The sequence below is a fragment of the Ochotona princeps genome, chromosome 12 (assembly GCF_030435755.1).
Source record: "Ochotona princeps isolate mOchPri1 chromosome 12, mOchPri1.hap1, whole genome shotgun sequence".
NCBI classification, from domain to species: domain Eukaryota; kingdom Metazoa; phylum Chordata; class Mammalia; order Lagomorpha; family Ochotonidae; genus Ochotona; species Ochotona princeps.
In genome coordinates, this window is record NC_080843.1 from 52,571,227 (window position 1) to 52,591,458 (window position 20,232).

Genomic DNA, 20,232 nt, shown 5'->3' on the forward strand with positions numbered 1-20,232 from the left:
TAGAATTGAAATGTCAATGAAGTAGTCACAGGATGTGGTTAAGAACTCACATTTATTTTTAACATATTGGTTACTCAATACTATGTCAATTAATTCCATAACGTTATAAATTGTTGCTGATGGTATGTTGGAGCTTTTAATTGATCGGGATGATACTCTGCTGGCTCTACCTTCAGACCAGAGAAGGTCTCCCTAAGAAGCCGTTGAACTTAACTGGACAATAAGATGCTGGACTCTATGTTTGGTATATGCTTGCAATGAAGGAATCTCAACTGAACTTGAACTGTGGTTATGCAACAAGGTGGAGGAGTCCACCATGGGGGAGGGTTTGGGGAGGGGTGGGGGGAATCCCAGTACCTCTAAAACTGTGTCACATAATACAATGTAAGTAATAAAAAAAAAAGTCTGGCTTTCATATAAAAATAGTTTGTGAAAAAATTTATAGAATTTATTGAATCTATTTTTTTGTAAGATTTATTTTATTTTCATTAAAAAGTCAGATATACAGAGAGGAAGACAGACAGAGAGGAAGATCTTCCATCTGATGATCCACTCCTCAAGCGGCCACAATGGCCAGAGCTGAGCAGATCCAAAGTCAGGAGCCAGGAGCCTCTTCTGGGTCTCCCATGCAGGTGCAGGGTCCCAAGGCTTTGGGCCAAGCTCAAATGCTTCTTCAGGCCACAAGCAGCGAGCTGGATGGGAAGTGGGACTGCCAGGATTAGAACCAGAGCCCATATGGGATCCCGGCACATGCAAGGTGAGGACTTTAGCTACCAGGCTACCGACCGGGCCCTGAATCTATTTTTAAAATCAGTTCACTAAACACAAAAGAAAAATCAGTCTCTTTTTATTGGCTGATTTTACTCTAACAGAAATTAGTGTTACCCTTATGGATGATACTGCTTAAACACTAAAAATGTTCCCAACATTATGTCTCACTGGAAAATACAACCCATGAAATAAATACAAAATCCCAGAAACCAGTGCAACAAAAAACAAAGTCCAAAAATATTTTTAACAAGAACTATACCACTAAAATAGGCTTTATTTTCTCAAGATGACAACTTTCAAAATAACAAATATAAACGCAATGTTTGCAGAGATCTGCTGATCTATTCTCTAACCATAACTACCAGACCTAGAAAAGGCCAGCACCTGGAGCCAGGACTCCCACATGAGTACCACGGTCCCAAACACCTGAACTGTTACCACAGCCATCACCACTACTCAGGTATACGTAAGTTTTCGTAATCAGGTAGTATTTTTCCTTCAATGAATGTGGTATGGTTTTCCTGATACCATCTAAAGCTGAGAAGGGTTTATTATAACAGACATATCCATAGTCTGCTGATTAGAAATATAAATTGACACAAACATTTTGAGGAGAAATTAGACAATATATAACAGAATATATTCAAAATGTTTGGGTTTGGTTCACTTAATACAATCCTAGAAAATCAACCTGAGGAAATAATGCGAAATGTACATTATGATTCAAAACATCTGCCAAGTTACTATTTTTGGTAAACAATACACTCAATAATGTAAGAATGGCTAGATATATAAAACCTCTAAAAATCACACAGGAGCATGACTATAAAATACTACATGAAAAAGTAATCTACTACTGCACCAAAAAATTCACCCTGGAAGTGGTGACAGCACCAAAGTATAAACTGGTAATATCTGGACAGCAGAGTTAACTCTGATTGAAATTTCTTTAAATTTAAGCATAAATACAGAAAAACAAATCTAAAGAAAAAGTACTTTGTACACCTAAGAGATCACTTTTATCTAATTTATAAAAAAACAGATTTTTCAAAGTAACAAAGTAACTTGTACTGACAGGATTTTAAAGCATCTAAAGCATGGTTGCTAATAACAGTTTTAAGGAAATATATTTTTGGAAGAGTTCCCTAGGAACTAAAATAATAAAGAAGGAGGGGAAGGAAGATGGAGAAGAGGAACAATTTTCCACCTTACATTTCTATAACATATCAAACTGAAAGAATATTTAAAGAAAAAAAGACTGGTTAGAAAGTGCATTCAGGGTAGGTGTCTGCAGTAGGAACTAAGCCATTCCGACAGCGGAACCCAGTATAGGAGTACTTGGTTTGAGTCTCAGCTTCTCCACTTCCAATTCAGCTTTAGGTTAATCTGCCTCCTGGGAGGCAACAGGCAATGACTTGAATACTTATGTCCCTGCCACTCACACAGCACATGAATTGTATTCCAGGTTTCTGGCTTTGGCCTCACTAGACCTGGTTGTTGTGGGTATTCAGAGAAACAAACCAGTAGATACGACATCTCTCCTCCTCAGTCTTCCAAAGAAATGAAAGTAAGCTTCAAAATGAAAAAAAAAAATAGTAGTCAAAGGCCATAACGTCCATCAAGCGTTTATAATTGCAGAGCACAAGTGCCACAGTGTAAAGAAGAAGTGACTACTTGTTTCCCTGGTGACTGAGTAAAGGTTCCTAGACAAACATGGAATATAACTAAATAGTAGAACTGTCAAGGTGAAAGACGAATTACAATTCCCATTACATGGGCCTAGCGCTAAACAACAAGCTAAACAACTGCCTATAATGCCTGCATCCCAATATAAAAGTACCAGTGTGATTCCTGGCATCTTTGCTCCTGATCTGGCTTCTTGCTAATGCGCGTGGAAACACAGTAAATGATGGCCCAATAGCTTGGGTCCCTTGCCACCCACGTGGGAGACCAGGATGCTTTTCTTGGTTCCTGGCTTCGGCCCAGCCCAGGTCGTGATGCTGTGGCCATTTGAGGATTGAATCAGTAATCTGAAGCGCTAAAGTGTGTTCTCTTGCTCACTCTAGCTTTCTCTCTCTCTGTTGCTTTGCCTTTCAAATAAATCTTCTTTAAATCCCCATTATCTGAGCTATTTTTCAAAGCAATACTTTGTTCAAAACATATATACATACATATACATACAAATATATACATTCACAAGAAATATATATACACATACGTACATGCACAGTTGCCTGAAATTCTAATACTTTGTGAAATGGGTAAACAACACAAGGAATTTAAGAGATGAGTTTTAATAAATGCTTTTGGGAAATACCACTACAGGCTCCATACTGCAGAGTGAGCTATTCTGGCCATTTAGGGAAGAGCTCTTTCTCTTTGTGTCTCTTCCTTTTTGTCATTGAACCTTTCAAATAAAAATTATTCTCTAAAAAAAAGCATTAAAGCAGAGCAGATAATCAAACATTTGAAGAAAACCATTTTGTCCACCTTATTTATATATTTCTTAGTAAGAACTTTTGGTTTTCTTGACCCTATGTCACTTTGAAGTAAATAATTCCAATTTTCTCAACCTTTTATCATTTTTTAAGACGTTTCAATATCCTGATCACCATCTGTAGTACTGCCTAAAGCTCAATTCTGCTATTAATTTCCTACAGCTTTTCATACTTTGTATCACTCACAATTTTTCATGTTTATTCACCCAATCTCCAAAATCTTTGATTAAATGGTGAAGATCAAAATATTGAAGGGATGCCCTGAGAAGTACAAAAATTTACTTGCCAATCAACACCAAACGATTAAACACCAATTTGGCAATAGGACTATCCAGCCACCTACAAAATACAACTTACATAGAACTGTCAACACGACAAAAGAAAATGCAGTGTCACAACCTAACTTCAGTTACTTAGCCTGATAACTCTCAACTGCAGAACTCTAAGGAAGACACCAAACGGCTGTTCCTCTGGCTTGCAGAAATCATAATGCAAGTAAATTTTACTGAGAAGATAGGTGGTTGTTAAAAAAAATGAATAAGAAGCATGAATTGTGCTGAAAGTTCAATAAATCTTTCATGCTTAATTTTAAGGCTTTACCTGGCATGAAGAAGAATGAGAATGAATTTTAAAAATGAGAACATAAAAATTTTATTTGGTATTCTATATTTCAACTAGCATTAAAAAATAGGCAATATTCTGATACTGTCAAACTCCTTTTTTATTCAAATAAAACCTTCTACATTACTCTATAAAATAAATAAAAGTGAAAGCTGTCTAATATATCAAATGAGTAAAAGTAATATTGGCGTATAACACTTTAACTTCTAAAACTCCACATTCTCCTACTTCTTCAAAAAGAACACTAACATTTAATGTACTATTTAAAAACCACAAGTCTAGGATAAGGTACATGTTTCAACATCCTAAAAGGCATATCCCACATTTTTAAAAAATTGTTTCCTTTCTTTTATTTTACTATTTCTTTTTTTTTTTGAAAGATTTATTTTATTTTTATTACAAAGTCAGACATACTGAGAGGAGGAGAGACAGAGAGGAAGTGGAGCTGCCGGGATTAGAACCAGCGGCCATATGGGATCAAGGCGAGGACCTTAGCCACTAGGCCACGCCGCCGAGCTCCTATTTTACTATTTCCTAAAGAAACCATTTTTAAGTGGTAATAGTTAATGACATTTTATTTTGTTCATTTCAACAAATAGAATTTGCTTCATGTTTCTATAAAATAAGTGTTATACTAGAATTGATACCATCCTAACTTAAAAGGATCATTCCTACTGATCTGATTCCCATCTAGCAGTAAGATTCATAACATCGTATTATACAATTACCTTTATATTTCTGCACTTTATAACTTCCCATTCATCATATGTTGTCTAAACAGAACTGTGTTAAGGAGGATTAAATGAAGGTCTCACATGGTGGCGCAGTGGCTAAATCCTTGCCTGGCACATACTGGGATGTGGGCGCTGGTTCGCATCCCGGCTGCTCCATTTTCCATCCAGCTCCCTGCTTGTGGCCTGGGAAAGCAGTAGAGGACAGCCCAAAGTCTTGAGACCCTGCACCTTTGTGGGAGACCTGGAGGAGATTCCTAGCTCCTAGCTTCAGATTGGCTCAGCTCCAGATGTGTGGCCACTTGAGGAGTGAACTAGCAGATGTCAGATTTTTCTGCCTCTCGTTCTCTCTGCAACTCTGCCTTTACAATAAAAATAAATCTTTTTTTTTATTGATTACATATCATTTTGTGACACAGTTTCATAGGCTCTGGGATTCAACCAACCCCTCCCCAAGCCCTCCCCACATTGTGGATTCCTCCACCTTGTTGCAATATTACAGTTCAAATTCAGTCAAGATTCTTTCATTGCAAACATATACCAAGCATAGAGTCCAGCATCTTATTGTCCAGATACATTCAACAGTTTCTTGGGTAGACCTTCTCTGGTCTGAAGGTAGAGCCGGCAGAATATTATCCCGACCAATTTAAAGCCCCAACATAACATCAACAACAATTTACATCATTATGGAATTAATTGATAAGGTATTGAGTAACAAATATGTTAAAAAATGCAGGTTCTTAACCACATCCTGTGACTATTTCATTGACATTTCAATTTTAGTTTATATACAAGCAGCTTCTATACACCTTAAAATGGCTATAGGGTACTATTCAGCTGTCTCGTGTCTATTTTCATTTTAGTATTTAGCAGTTTATAGTGTTGAAGCTTAATTTTTACTGAACTTGGCAGATTTTAGGGTAGTCTAAACTGGCTTATAACTCGAACTTAACTCTTAAAAAGAAAAAAGGACTAAGTGCAAAATATGGAAAAATGTCAAAAATAACATGTGAAACGAGAAGTGATGGATATTCTTGTCACTACCTGGTGCAGTGTTTCTCCAACTATTTCAATCATAATCAAAAATAAGAGGCAGAAACTTACAGACTTCACAATATAATACTTACTCACTTTCTATTTTATATTGCCCTAATTAATTTTTAAAATAACTGAAATAAATTCTTCAAGATTTATTTATTTTTATTGGAAAGGAAGACATACAGAAAGAAGACAGAAGATCTTAAATCTGCTGGTTCACTCCCCAAGTGGCTGCAACAACCACAGCTGAGCTGATCATCCAAAGTCAGGAGCCAGGAGCCTCCTCCAGGTCTCCCACACGGGTGCAGGGTCCCAAGGCTTTGGGCCATCCTCTACTGCTTTCCCAGGCCACAAGCAGGGAACTGGATGGAAAGTGTAACAGCCAGGATACAAACCAGCACCCATACAGAATCCCAGCACATGCAAGGCAAGGATTTAGCCACAAGCTTATTGCGCCGGGCCCAAAACAATTAAATAATTTTACAGGGCTTGTGTGGTGGTGTAGTGGGTAAAGCTACAACTGTCGCAGCCATTTGGAGAGTGAACCAATGAACGGAAGATTCTCTGTGTCTTCTTTCTCACTCTAATTTCGCTTTTCAAATGAATAAAATAAACCTTAAGTAATAAAAGCTTTACATAGGTCTGGACTAGTAGTTCAGCAATACTAGCTTAAAGCTGGCAATGTGGCACAGAGGGTAAAGCTGGCATCTGCACTGCCAGCACCTCATATGGGCATAGGTTCAAGTTCCAGCTGCTCCACGTCTAATCCATGTCCAATTCCCTACTAATATCTTGGGGAAAGCAGTGGAAGAAGGCTGAAGTTGTCTGAGCCCATGCTGCTCGCATGGTATACTCAGAAGAGATGCCTGGCTTCTGGTTTCAGCCTGACTCAGCTCTGGTCATTGCAGGCTTCTGGAGAATGAACCAACAGAGAAAAGATATGCTTTTGTATCTCCCTATCTATAATTCTGACTCAAAATAAGTAAATAAATCTTTAAAATAAAAAATAACTAGCTTGAACAAGACCAACAAACTTTTCCTTAATAGTTGATACGATAAATATTTTGGACTTTGTAGGCCATGTACAATCTGTCAAAGCTGTTCCCTATTACTACCCAAGGGTATAAAAGGGTGAAGCCTGTCACACAGATGCACAAGAAAAGTGTGCTTGCCAAGACAAGTGATGTGCTGGACTTTGCCTGTGGCCAAGGATTTAGGAGCTCAGGTCTGCACTGGAGTACACTAAGCTACACTATACTATATTCAGCAACTCTACATTAAGCAGTTAGAGTATCAGTATCTCTAAATATCCAAAGTATCCAAAACTTAAGGGATTTACTCAAGTACAATAGTAGATCGCTTTCCCTTCCAGGGTATAATGCTCTATTACTCCAGACATGAAGACGCACTACTGAGTTTCTTTAATTGCTAACAAATTTAGCAATAGTCAACACATTATGCTAATCTACATGGCACTACCTTCGTTCATTCAGTTAATCAATCAATCAATGATATGTCTACTTGGATAAACCATAAAAAGAATTTAGAAAATTATACCAAATGGTATTAATCATACTTAAGAAAAATAAGATAATGATTATTAAAAAGCAGTAAAATACTAAATATTAATGTTTATACTATTAAACTGTATTTTTACTAAATACTAAATATTAAACAGTAAAAAACCAAAAAATTTACTTTAAAAAGCAATTATTTCTGAACTCCATATATCATCCCTATTCCAAAGAGAAAATAATCTCTCAAATCCAATATTAAGTTTAATGTTCCTAAATTTACTGTTTTGTTTTTATGTAACCAATTCACAAATAGCATTTTCCATATTGTATCAATTTGGAACCATGCTTCTTATTCATCTGCTTTAACTTTGATTTGGAATTATCTGTAACTTACTTTCTTCTTAATATATAAATAAAGAAGTAATAATATGAAGAAAGCCTTACCTTTCAGCCTGAAGCTTCGTAGTTTTCACTATCAAATCTTGAGTTTGTTCCTTAGCTGCCTAGAATTATAAGCATACCCAGCATTAGTACATTCCAGGTTTACTATTTCAGAAAACCAGCATTCCCACATCTTAGAGTTCAGATTTGGAGCAAATGGAATCACTCTCTGGAACTCAAGAGCTTAAGAGACCATCAGAACTAAAACTGATATTTCAAGACTTACACACTAATAAGAGGACCTTGCCTAGAGTTCTCAATATACACATACATAATGGTAGGGCTTACAGAGGGCAATGCTGCATGAGAAACTAATCCATGACTACTTTTAGTAAAAGAGAAGCAATAGAAGAATGAAACTAAAGAACATGACTTCAAACTGAACCGAGAGAATATGAGAATTGTAAATGGGGAATAATAAGCCACTGAGGTACTGGTGTGTAACTCAAAAGGACTATTCAAGATAGATACAAGATGGAGTCAGAAATCACCTGCCAAATAAGGTTGTGCAGGCAGTTGGAGACAGCTCAATCTGAAGGACACAAGACTGCCTCTGACAAAGAGCTTCAAAGATCAGGACAGAAAACTTAGGTTAAAAAATAAAAAGGCATTTAATTCTAAGATTAACCAAATTTGAACAGATAAGGGTAGTTGATAAGAGTCCCTGAAAGATCTCAATGAGAGATGACAAAAAGGAGTGGTTATGAGAGAGATACATGGCCCATGTCTTGAAGGACATTCAGTGAGAAAGAATTATACACAAATTAAGGCACCAGTGAGTGCAAACTATAAAGCAGACAAAAATGTGCCAAGAGAGTCAGTTGTAACAGAGAGGCTACCAGAACAAGCAGATCAAAATAGTGTTCATTCTCATTCTAGAGCAATAGAAGAGCCAATTTTTGCTACTATGCTTTCTACAATGGCCTCAGATCTAAATGCCAGAGATTTTTGTTCTTCGAGGTTTCATCCATCCACAAACTCTAGTCTCAGACTGTCAGATCCACATCTGCCTTCACACCTCCAAGGTATCCTCACACTAACAGCACCATCCAACCCTAGTGATGTGGTTTTGAGTCTGTATTTCTTGCAATCAAATGATGCATTTGGCAAATATCACTATTTTTTCAAAAACAAATTTGATCCTAGATCATTCAGCAGTCTCCCTAAATTCAGTAATAGAACTGAACACAATGGATCTCAAGAGACCCTACTGGAGTAATTAATCCTCAAATCCAGTAAATCTGGTACATCTAATTCCTAATATCATTTGTTTTATAAAGTCCCCCTCACTGTTGCACATTCTGCCCTTGTGCAATTTTTTTCAAATATGGCATTTACTCATTTCTACAATACATGTCTCTTAATATTTCTGAAAAAACACCTCACAAAATCAATACCAAAAAATATTTACTAGCTTGGTTTTAAATCTAGTCATCATTATACTGAGTGTATATTATACTTAATGCCATCTGTTAATCACTGAATACAACATTTCAGTATAATGCTGTGCAGTAACAATTTAAAGCAGTAATTGTATATTTTCTAAGTCTCCATTTAGAAACTGCATTAATTCTGAAATACTGTTTATACTAGTGAAGTTTATCATCTGAAACAATGTTGATTTATCTTAAATATTAAGATAACTATCCATTAGGAAACACATGCCTCTAAATCTAATTTACAAAGTCACAATGAAAAAAAAATATGTTCAAGATTACTAATCAAATTTTTATATCTCATTATATTAATTTCTAAAATACTCCATATATTCAAAGTAGTTTGGAAAATAATTACATGGTTAAATTAAACCTTCAAGCATGTATATTAGAAAAAGGGAGTGGGTACACTTTTAAATGCTTTATGAGTGAATTAATTAAAAATATTATTCAAGTGATAATAGTATGAGTGGATACTATTAAGATTCCACTAACACTATACTCAAATAAATTAGTTTTAGGAAAAACTAAATAATTATCTTGAGAAGAATGCAAATATATACTGCCTGGCGCTATAACTGAGAGGCTAAAGCCCTCGCCTAGCACGCACCAGGATCCCATATAGTCGCTAGTTCTAATCCCAGCAGCTCCACTTCCCATCCAGCTCCCTGCTTGTGGCCTGGGAAAGCAGTTGAGGATGGCCCAAACCCTTGGGACCTGTACCTGTGTGGGAGCTTCGTAGAAGTTCCTGGCTCCTGGCTTCAGACTGGCTCAGCTCCGGTCGTTGTGGCTACTTGGGGAGTGAATCATCAGATGGAAGCTCTTCCTCTCTGTCTCTCCTCCTCTCTGTATATCTGACTTTCCAATAAAAATTTAAAAATCTTTACCAAAAAAAATTATGACTTAAGTGATACTACTACTAAGAACACAAAGACCTAATCTATTATAATATTACAAAATAAACACAAGATTAGAATTATAGAAGATTCTAATAAGTAGAGAAAAAACTAATTCAATGAAGCTAGCAGAAAAAATTTGAGAAAAAGACTGGCCCAGCAAAATCTCTAGGCAGCCAAGTACGTACAAAAAAATGCCAATAATAATTAGCAAGGATAATAAGATTTTTATAGAATAATGAGCCAAAAAATTAGACTGAGACCATAAATTGACTACTCATATCTGACATATTACTAATATATCAAATGTACACAAAACAAGAAAGTTAAAATTTGAGAAACAGCAAATTGACTAGTTCCAGAGAGATCACGGAAATAGCTTACAATTAATTCGTGGACCTCATAGATGAATGATTCTTGGTAGAACCACTGCTGTTGTCAATGCTTTCAGGAGAATCTTCAAGGTGTAAGGGGTAGCAGACACAGCCATGACTGAACATGACGAGAAACTGGATCTACACCTATTCTAGTAACACCAATGGCTGAGGGTGCAAACTAGAAGTTTAGTACTGTTTCAATGAGTAGACTCAGCACTAGAAATATTTTTCTGCAATTTCTTCTTAGGCAAGAACATGAATCAGTATTAAGATGGGCCTATAAGGTACACCTTTAACTTGAATTTATTCTAATCCTTTCCACAGAGCGAAGCATTCTTGCTGGACTTCTGGATACTGTGAAACTGAAGTCCAAAATCTGAGTTAACTCTCCACTAATGGAACAAAAGTACAAAGGCACTTGGAGATACTAAAAAGTCTCCAAAGAAAGAGTAAGACAACTATAGTTTAAAAAGTATCCTAGTCCTATTAAAACTTCCTACAGGGCATGATGCAGTAATTCCCATATATATAATTTACTTTCGTAACAATTTTTGAAAACTTCTTTTGCACCAGAAACTATAGTAAAATCTGGCCACCCCATACAGTACCTGTAAGCGATTTGTCATATCTTGACAACAGCTGCTCATTGCTTGAACATCTTCATTTATGCTTTCAAGTTCCTGAAAAGTAAAAAATTAAAAATAACATCAAATATCCTACACAATGTTAAACAAATTTCATTTCTTAAAACAGAAACTAAATATATATTTCACCTCCATGAATTTTTTTCTTTGATAGGCATAACAAGAGATCTCATATTTAAAATCAGAAATGAATAAAGAAACTAGTCCATAAGCTGTGTTGTGGCTTAGGGAATTAAGATACCATCTGCAGTGAAGCACCCCATATGGATACCAGTTGATGTCCTCGCTGCTCCACTTCTGATCCAGCTCCCTGATAATGTGCCTGGGAACCCAGAAAAGTGTAGCCCAAGTCCTTGGGGCTCTGTACCCGTGCAGGAAACACAGAGGGAGCTCCCAGCTCCTGGATTTGACATGGCCCATTCCCAGCAACTGTGGCCACTTGGGGCATGAAGCAGGAGACGGAGTATCTCTCTCTTCCTCCCTCCTTTCCTTCTATTCCTCCTCCTTTATTTCTACCTCTGTCTTTTAAATAATTAAAATCTTTAAAAAAATAAAATAAAAACTAATCTACTTTCTTTAGAGGGTATGTATATAACATAAAAATGGTAAATGCTTTTGAAAATATGAACACCTTCTTATTCAGAAGTTCTAAGAATGTTCCTATGACCAGAGACTCCACATATTTTAATTAGCTATATTCATAATGTACATACTTCAAAGCATCAGTTTGCACACAGTAAATCATAATTATATATGTAAATTTATTAACATAAATTTGTCCAACAGAAGTACTCAGCTATGCATGCAATTGGTATGATCAACAGTTACATAAATTGTTGTACACATTTGTTGTATATAAATGCATATAAATTTGTGTGCACATTAACAATGAGAATATGTGTGCATAAGTCTGTGAAAAGACACCCTCAGAAGGCTAAAAGTCATGAAACAACATATTTCTTAGAAGAAAACATCCAATATGTATGGAAGAACATACATAAGACTATAGAATAAAAGAGTTATGGGTTAGGGCATCAAAAATAATTGTTCTATTTCTGACACTGACTTCTCTGTAATGAGTTATTTATATATTATAATTAGTGGGAATAGGCATATTTGAATAAACTAAAAATAGTACCTCAACCTATCTTGTTGCAAGTCACTGCATACTAAATCATGCTAAATATCTGCTAGGATCTCAGTAACCACGCTCCCTTTTGATTTCTATCTCCAGCTGCCTCCACAGATGCATGAATTTAACTGGCTTCTATATCCTATTATTTATACTCTCTTAGTGGGAAATTCTCACCCCTTCTCTTACTTTGCTTTGGGTCAACAGCTGTCTCTCACATGGACTGACAAAAGCAAGCCTGCAATAGATCACCTGGTCTCTTTGTCCTTTATTAACTCAGTGTCTTAATATGAAAACATATATTATAAAACTGTATTTAGCTAATTCTACACTATCATCATCTTTTACCAAATTTGATTCAGTGCTGTCCAACTGAAAAATATGCAAGGAAGGAACATTTTTGATGAATTGGCTCTTATTGCAGGCCCAGTTAACATGAAGCCCAGACCTTCTAATAGATGCACTGCAGTTCTGGAGCCAGTGCTGTGCCACAGAGTTAAGCCTGAGAGCAAAGGCAGCACAGGACAGACTAAACACTTGGGGCCCTGCCACCCACTTGGGAGAACAGGCCGCACTTGCTGGCTCCTGATTTTAGTCTGGCCCAGCCTTGGCTGTTGCTGCCATTTGAGAAGTGAATCAGCAGATGGAAGTTTGCCCCCCACCTCCTTCCCTCTCTTCCTCTGTCACCCTCTTTTAAATAAATAAAACAACTCTTTCTTAAAAAGCAGCAGCTTTGTGAATGGAAAGGCCAATTGGGGCAAGAATTACGAAAGTAGTCAGGCATGTTATAAGCATTTTGTGAGAACAAGTCACAGTTAGGAAACAACTTATGAAAATACGACCATAAATCTTAATTTTAAAATGAAGAGTCATTTCCTTTCTCTCCTTAAGGTACTTCAATCTATAATCTTAGCACCAGATATTCCAAATTTACTTTACATATTTTACTATAAATGGGATATAAGTACAATGAAGCTAACTCCTAAACGGCTTTGAGGTGAACAGTAAAAGCAACATGATTTCAAACTATCATTAATATCTACAATAGAGAATACCTAAGCAAACTAATCTCACCAGTTCCTTAAATTACACTGTATGTTCTAGAAAGAATAAGACATTATCAGCCAGTTATATCAACTCTGACTCCCAATAATTTACTTTAGCTTCAATAATATACTGATAAATTTGAGCTGAAAATAGAAATTATCCCTTTTAATATATTATGTGAATGCAGAGGTCAACTAAATGTAATTCAAGACTATATGGCTTTGTGAGGTCTGTTTGAATTTATAGTAAATTACCTTCATGTTTTTCCCCAACTAAAAAAAAAAAATTCCCTAAATTACAGGTAGAAAAATAGAACATGACTATGATCAACTTTTTAAAAATGTTTTATCAACTTTTTACAAAACTGAAAAGTGAGGCAATATGAACATCCTTCACTCGGCTTCAACAGTTACCAGCTCACGGGTACTCATCCATTTCTCCGTCTGCTGTTAACCTCGCCCATTCTCCTCCTCTTTCCTCTGTAAACTACTTTGGAACAATTTCAGCTACCATTTCACCCATCGACCTATAAGCATGTACTTCCAAAAGAACTCTAGAAAAATAACAATATCATTTCATATCTAAACACTTAACTATAATCTTAAAATATCCAAAATCTATCAGTGCTCAAAAATCAGTGCTATCCTTCAAATAGCTTTTTATATAAATTGTTTAAAAATCAAATAAGATAAAGAGATAGTTTCTGTCTTTAGCCTTCGTTTTCCCTATTCCTATCTTTTTCTTACAATTTATTTGAAGAAACCAGCTCACTTGCTTATATAGTTGTCAACATTCAGGATTTTGCACAGTGCATCTTCATGGTGTTAGTACACCTCTGTCCCCAGTATTTCCTGTAAGATGGCAGTGAGATCTATATTCTTGATGCTATTGCAGTTCAGTTTTCTGGTAGAATTCTTGATGAGTAATGTATAACTTTCTTAGGAGTCATATGTCTGATAGTTTCTCCTTTCTCTCTCTCTCTCTCTTTTTTTTTATTTTTTATTGCAAAGGCAGATGTACAGAGAGGAGGAGATAGAGAGGAAGATCTTCCGTCCAACGGTTCACTCCCCAAGTGACCACAATGGCTGGACCTGAGCCAATCCGAAGCCAGGAGCCAGAAACTTCTTCCTGGGTCTCCCATGTGGGTACAGGGTCCCACGGCTTTGGGCCGTCCTCAACTGCTTTCCCAGCTCACAGGCAGGGAGCTGAAGGGGAACCAGGCCTTCCAGGATTAGAACCAGCACCCATATGGAATCCTGGCGCATTCAAGGTGAGGACTTTAACCGCTACGCTATCGCACCGGGCCCTGATAGTTTCTCCTTGAAGGAGACTAGCAGCTAGAGATAACCAAGGGTTAGGTCAGTGACTGTCCACCCTAGCAATTTTGTGCATCTGATAGTGTCAAGATCTTCTTGGTAAGAACAGCTAAGGGCAAGGTGACGCTGACCTCTAGTAGAATGCTGGTGAACATCCTAAATAGGAGAAGAAAGCCACCAACTTATTTAGCACAAAAATACTTCCAAAATAAGCTAGACCTATAAATTCAACAGTGGTCAAAACATCTCATCTTCCAATCCTACCATTTCTTCATTTATTAACAGACATTTCCTTTAGGAAAAGTCTCTCATCAGCAAATGTGTGCAGTTGTCACAGAGCACAAGCGCTTGAGTCCCTCCTTTTACTTCAGAGTTTTCAAAATAATAAGCTACAAATTCCCTTATATTTACCAAAGATAACCAATGAGGTTCCTGCTTGGTTTTTAGTTTCATTATACACTCACTGGCACTGATAAGATTGTTCAATGAGAAATGACATTTAGAGACCGCAACCTGGATATGTAAAATGCTATTTCTCTTCCTTTTTTCTATAAGTATTATTATTTTTTAAATTGGAAAGGCAAGTATACAGACACAAGGAGAGACAGAATGATCTTCCATTTGCTGGTTACTCCCCAAGTAGCCCAAATGGCCAGAGCTGAACTGATCCAAAGCCAGTACTCTCCTCCAGGTCTCCCACGCACGTGCAGAGTCCCAAGACTTTGGCCATCCTCAACCACTTTCCCAGACCACAAGCAGGGAGCTGGATGGGAAGTAGAGCAGCCAAGATACAAACTAGCACCCATGTGGGATCCTGGCAGACACAAGGCGAAGATTTAGCCATTGGGCCATCATGTCAGGCCCTTCTGTAAGTATTATTAAGCTTTCCTTTCAGTCTGTCAGAGTATCAACCTTCAGTCAATGAAACATTATCAAGATGTTAAGAAAGGTTTCATTAGCACTCATAGAAACCATGTGTAAAACTTCTAGGACTCAGAGAAATATCACTACGTATTATACTACTATTATACAATAAAATACAAAAACATTGTAAGTAAAATATATTTTCGGGCCCGGCGGCGTGGTCTAGTGGCTAAAGTCCTCGCCTTGAAAGCCCCGGGATCCCATATGGGCGCCGGTTCTAATCCCGGCAGCTCCACTTCCCATCCAGCTCCCTGCTTGTGGCCTGGGAAAGCAGTTGAGGACGGCCCAATGCATTGGGACACTGCACCCGCGTGGGAGACCTGGAAGAGGTTCCTGGCTCCCGGCATCGGATCGGCGCGCATCGGCCCGTTGCAGCTCACTTGGGGAGTGAAACATCGGATGGAAGATCTTCCTCTCTGTCTCTCCTCCTCTGTGTATATCTGGCTGTAATAAAAATGAATAAATCTTTAAAAAAAAAAAAAAAAAAAAGTAAAATATATTTTCTCCCTATGGCATGTTGATTACACATTAAAACATGACAAATTATTATTTACAAATTGGAGTAATTTATCTTTGATGGTTGCTCGGGTAACCAGAGGAGGGCAGAGCTTGCTTTGAGCCCAATCTCAGGCTGCAACCTGTAAGGACTGAATTCCGGTGGGCCCCTACGGCAGCACGATCACAGCTCCACCGGTAAAGGGCTGAGGCTTCCAAGCAGCCTCAGCTTCCATGTCAGGAGGAGTTTAAAAGCCCCTTCCCCCTCTCCTCCTGGCTCTTCTTTCCCTGCAGCCCTCTCCTGCACAGCTGTCTTTCCACTACACGGGGAAGGGAAGCTCGTGACCGTGACTTCCTGGAATACGCACCATCTAAATTCTTCTATATATTTGGCTGAGGTATTCTTTCCCTGGTGGTCGGCAAACCTTACAGTCTTCATGTATTTCACAAGTTAGGATGCAGTAAAAGTAACTGAACACTAGTCCATTTCAAACAGAAAAGTGGTTATTCCAAAGAGGTTATTCAATGGAAGGATATTCAACTACAAAGAACATTCAGAGAAAGTTATTTTTGTTGTTGTGAAAAGCCTAAAATTCTCAGAGAGAAATCTCATGTAAAAAATATTATAAGTTCCTAAGAATCAATATTAATGTAAGTCGCAGATTCAGAAACCATACTAACCCCAAATAAAAATCCAGATGCAACAGGAGTAATTTTCTATGTGAACACAATATATTAATAGCAAACATCAATTAAAAACAATGTTAGCACAGAACCAACCTTACAGTAAGGTCTCAATAAGTGTAAAGAAAAAAAAAATTTACATACCTCCTTCACTTCTTTGAAAATGCTTACAAATTCTTCATTGATAGATAAACTTCTGCGTTCAATATCTCCACGTAAATTTCTTCGTGTACGTAAACTATTTTCAACAAAAAAGGCTGAAAGTGCCTTGAGAGCTTCCAACATCTCCTATAGAATTGGTGACAGAAGAAAGTGAGTGGGACTGATTTCCTAATCTCAAACCAAAACCTACTGAAATCATTTCCAAATTACTGGGCTCCATTGTATAATCAAAAAACAACTGGATCACCTTCAAATTACCAGAAGACTTATTTCTGGGACATAACAGTATACATAACGACAGGATCCACTACAGAACTGACTGCAACTCCCAAGACTGGAAATAACCTAAATGCCTACCTGGAAGACATGGATAATTGATACATTTTAAAAGGAAAGAAAAATCTTTACTTACATGAGTTTTGAGAAACAGCAGCTTATAGGAAGTTATAATATCTACTCCTTAGGAATACAGACATGCACATTTATTTGTGCATGCATAAACTATGTCTGGAAGCTTCCATGCCATCAGTACCACAGACAGCCTCCACACTAGGAACTGCGTGCAGAGAAGCAGAACTTAGAGGAACTTTAGAGATGAAGATCTCTCCAAAGTGACTTCTGAACTAAAGCCTCAGTGGTAGGAATGAGCCAGCCAGAGGGCAAAGCCTGTTTTCAGAGGAAAAACCAAACAAGACTGCAATCCAGTAACACAAAGCCATGGGAAACTGTTAAAAGGTTTAGGGCAGGCGGGTCTTGTAATTTATGCTTTAAAACTTCAAAAGTTTATTCCAACATTGTGCGTGAATGGTGGAGGACCAGAAAAGAAGTATATGCAAAACAATTTTTTAAAAAGACAAAATCCAATAGTCTTAAATCAAGATGAAAAAGAGAGATGGGAACATATTTTTTTTTTATGGCAAGGCATGGGCCACATGATTTGTTACTGGCTTGAATAGCACATACAAAAAAGGGTCAAAACAAAAAATTACTTGTATGATTTTTGCTTGAGTGAGTCAATGCTAACATTCTTTACTTAAAAGAAATTAATATTCTTTACTTTGAGCAAAGAAAGATCTGTTTATGTCTTTATGATATCCATCAGGTGTGCAACGGGAGACAAAACAGAAACGAAGAGTTTTCTTGCAAAGAATATGGATAGAGGAGAGAGCTGTAGGGTCAAGTCCAGGATTTGCCAATAGCACCTCCAATTCTACAAATACAAATTCCGATCTCAATGAAGTCTAATAAGCCTACTCTTCCATGTTTCCATAAAACAGGTATTCTGAAATAGCAATTGGATCAAAAAAAAAAAAAAAAAAACAGAAAAGCTATTACAACTGCACACACTCATCGTACAGACAACAAAGCCACAAACTAAAATGTCCTTTGATTACAGTCTTGAAATGCCCTAGAGTTTAAAGTTGTCAGTAAATGATCAACAAAATCACACTCACTGCAGTGAAAGTTAAGGCTCCATCAGGTACTGGGTCTGAGACTTAGACCTAGCTGCTTTCTGCACTCCTTATTTCTCTCATAGGTAAAAACGAGAGAGTGCTACCCAGTTGTACCAATGAGATCAAACATCACCACTTTCTACATTTTAACGGAACTCAATTCATAATACCCTAATTCAGCAGTTATCTCTAAAACTCCCGACGGTGGCCACAGCACCCTTCTTTCTTATACATTGTGGTGTTACTTTTCTACACACAGGGGTCAACTTCTCATCCGCAGCTTATTTTCAGCGACCCTGTATGATGCATCTAGAAAGCTCTCACTTTGGCTCGTTTCCTCCTGCAAGCTTGCCATGCCCACTTTCCCAGGAGCTCAGGGGAGACAGCTGGGTTTGCAGGCACTGGGTCATCACGCAATTTCAGCAGGTGCCTGGGAGAGCCCGCTATCTTTCTGGTCCAGGAGTCCAGCAGGAGCCCACACACCACGCAGGGCGAGCAGAGTGACCAGCTGCAGGGGGACGTGCTCGCCCTCGACCTCCCAGCCCCACCGTGCTCCAGAGGCACTGGGGCACCCCTGCTCGGCTGGCCAGGGCACACTTCTCCGGGAGCCTCTCCCCAGCCAGTCCTCCAAGCGGAGCAAATCCCGAGAAGCCCCCAGGCCTCTGCCGAGGCTCCCTGGCCTCCCGAGCCACAGGACCGGCTCCCTGACCTCCCTCCGGGCTGGGGGTGGACAGGAGACCCCGCGCTGGCGGCTGCTGTTACCTTGTCGTTGTCCAGCCGTGTCTCCAGGATCTTATGCAGCTTGCGGGACAGCGGGTTGTTGGACTGAGCCGAGAGGCCGCCTGGCCCGTTGTTGAGGCCATTGGCAGCCCCGGCCACAGGCACGGACGCCACTTCCCCACTCGTCTCGGCCATAGCGCCACCGCCGCTCCTCCCGCCCCGAGGCCACCTCAGCGCCGGCTCCTCAGCGGCGGCGCGCGAATTGCGCATGTGCGCGACATGCTGCGCATGCGCCCCGCTCCCGGAAGGCGGGACAGCCCTGCAGGGCCAGCTGGAAGAAGATGCTGAGAGAAGTTGTGGGGAGGAACGAAGGCAGGGCAAACCCGTCAGGCGGGAGGAGAGTGTGTACTGTAAGTACAAAAGCACGTTTAAAAGGGATTTTGCAATCCTGCCTCTATAGAACTTTGTACTATTGACACAGCATATGTAAAATACACCGAGACCTGAGCCTGACCGTAAAAGTTGATTCTAATTAAATTCACCATATATGAATCCATTTTTAAATCGGATATTAAAGGCATACCATGTGCCAGGTATTCTCTGTTGAAGGTTATCAACCAAAGCTTATTTGTAGGCACCTGTTCCACAACTGAAAGTTGAGCCCCTTCGTGTCAGCTGGGCAACAAATGCATCACCAACTTGGCTTCTATAATCCTCGTGTCCTATCTGGGCTGCTGTAACAAAATACTATCTACTGGTAGTTTATAAATGACAAATGTCTTTCTCACAATAAGGGAGGCTGGGAAGTACAACTTCACAGTACTGGTAAATTGTGTGTCCTGTGAGAGCCTACATCCTAGTTTGTACTCAGCAACGTTTTCTCTGTAACCCAACTCAGCAGAAGTGAAGGGTTCTAGGGCCCTCTGCGGTCTCTCTTCCGCCTGCACTGAACCCAGGCATGCGGTATCCACACTCATGACCTCCCAAAAGCTTTGCTCTTCTGCTGCCGTCATCCTGGATTTCAACAGCACAATATCAGGGGAATACATTTAAACCATCGCACTACTCTTTCAGAAACGTCTGCTTTCCCAGACCTGCTGAAATTCTGTTTGTCTCTTCACATTCCACTCAAAGATCAGTTCTCTATAATTAACTACATAAATGTACTGATGTGTTTGTTGTTTTCCTAATAAGAACTAAGTACCAGAATAGTGGGAGCAAGTCACTCATTTTTGTCTTCCAACCATCCGGCATTACAACTTACACAATAAATGAATTGGTAGGAAATGTATATTCTAGTAAAACATTCCATAGCTTTCTAGTTTTTC

General features: G+C 38.6%; 1 protein-coding gene across 1 annotated transcript in view; it reads right to left on the reverse strand.

The window, feature by feature from the left end:
• COG6 (component of oligomeric golgi complex 6) overlaps positions 1-19,178 on the reverse strand; it is a 65,734-nt gene extending 46,556 nt beyond the window's left edge. Inside the window, exons 1-4 of the mRNA XM_058670839.1 lie at positions 18,947-19,178; positions 16,713-16,856; positions 10,935-11,006; positions 7,621-7,679 (exon numbers count right to left, since the gene is read on the reverse strand). Coding sequence (XP_058526822.1) covers positions 7,621-7,679; positions 10,935-11,006; positions 16,713-16,856; positions 18,947-19,174 — 503 coding nt within the window. The 5' untranslated portion in view covers positions 19,175-19,178. The remainder of the gene's footprint in view (positions 1-7,620; positions 7,680-10,934; positions 11,007-16,712; positions 16,857-18,946) is intronic.
• Between the last annotated feature and the right edge of the window lie 1,054 nt (positions 19,179-20,232).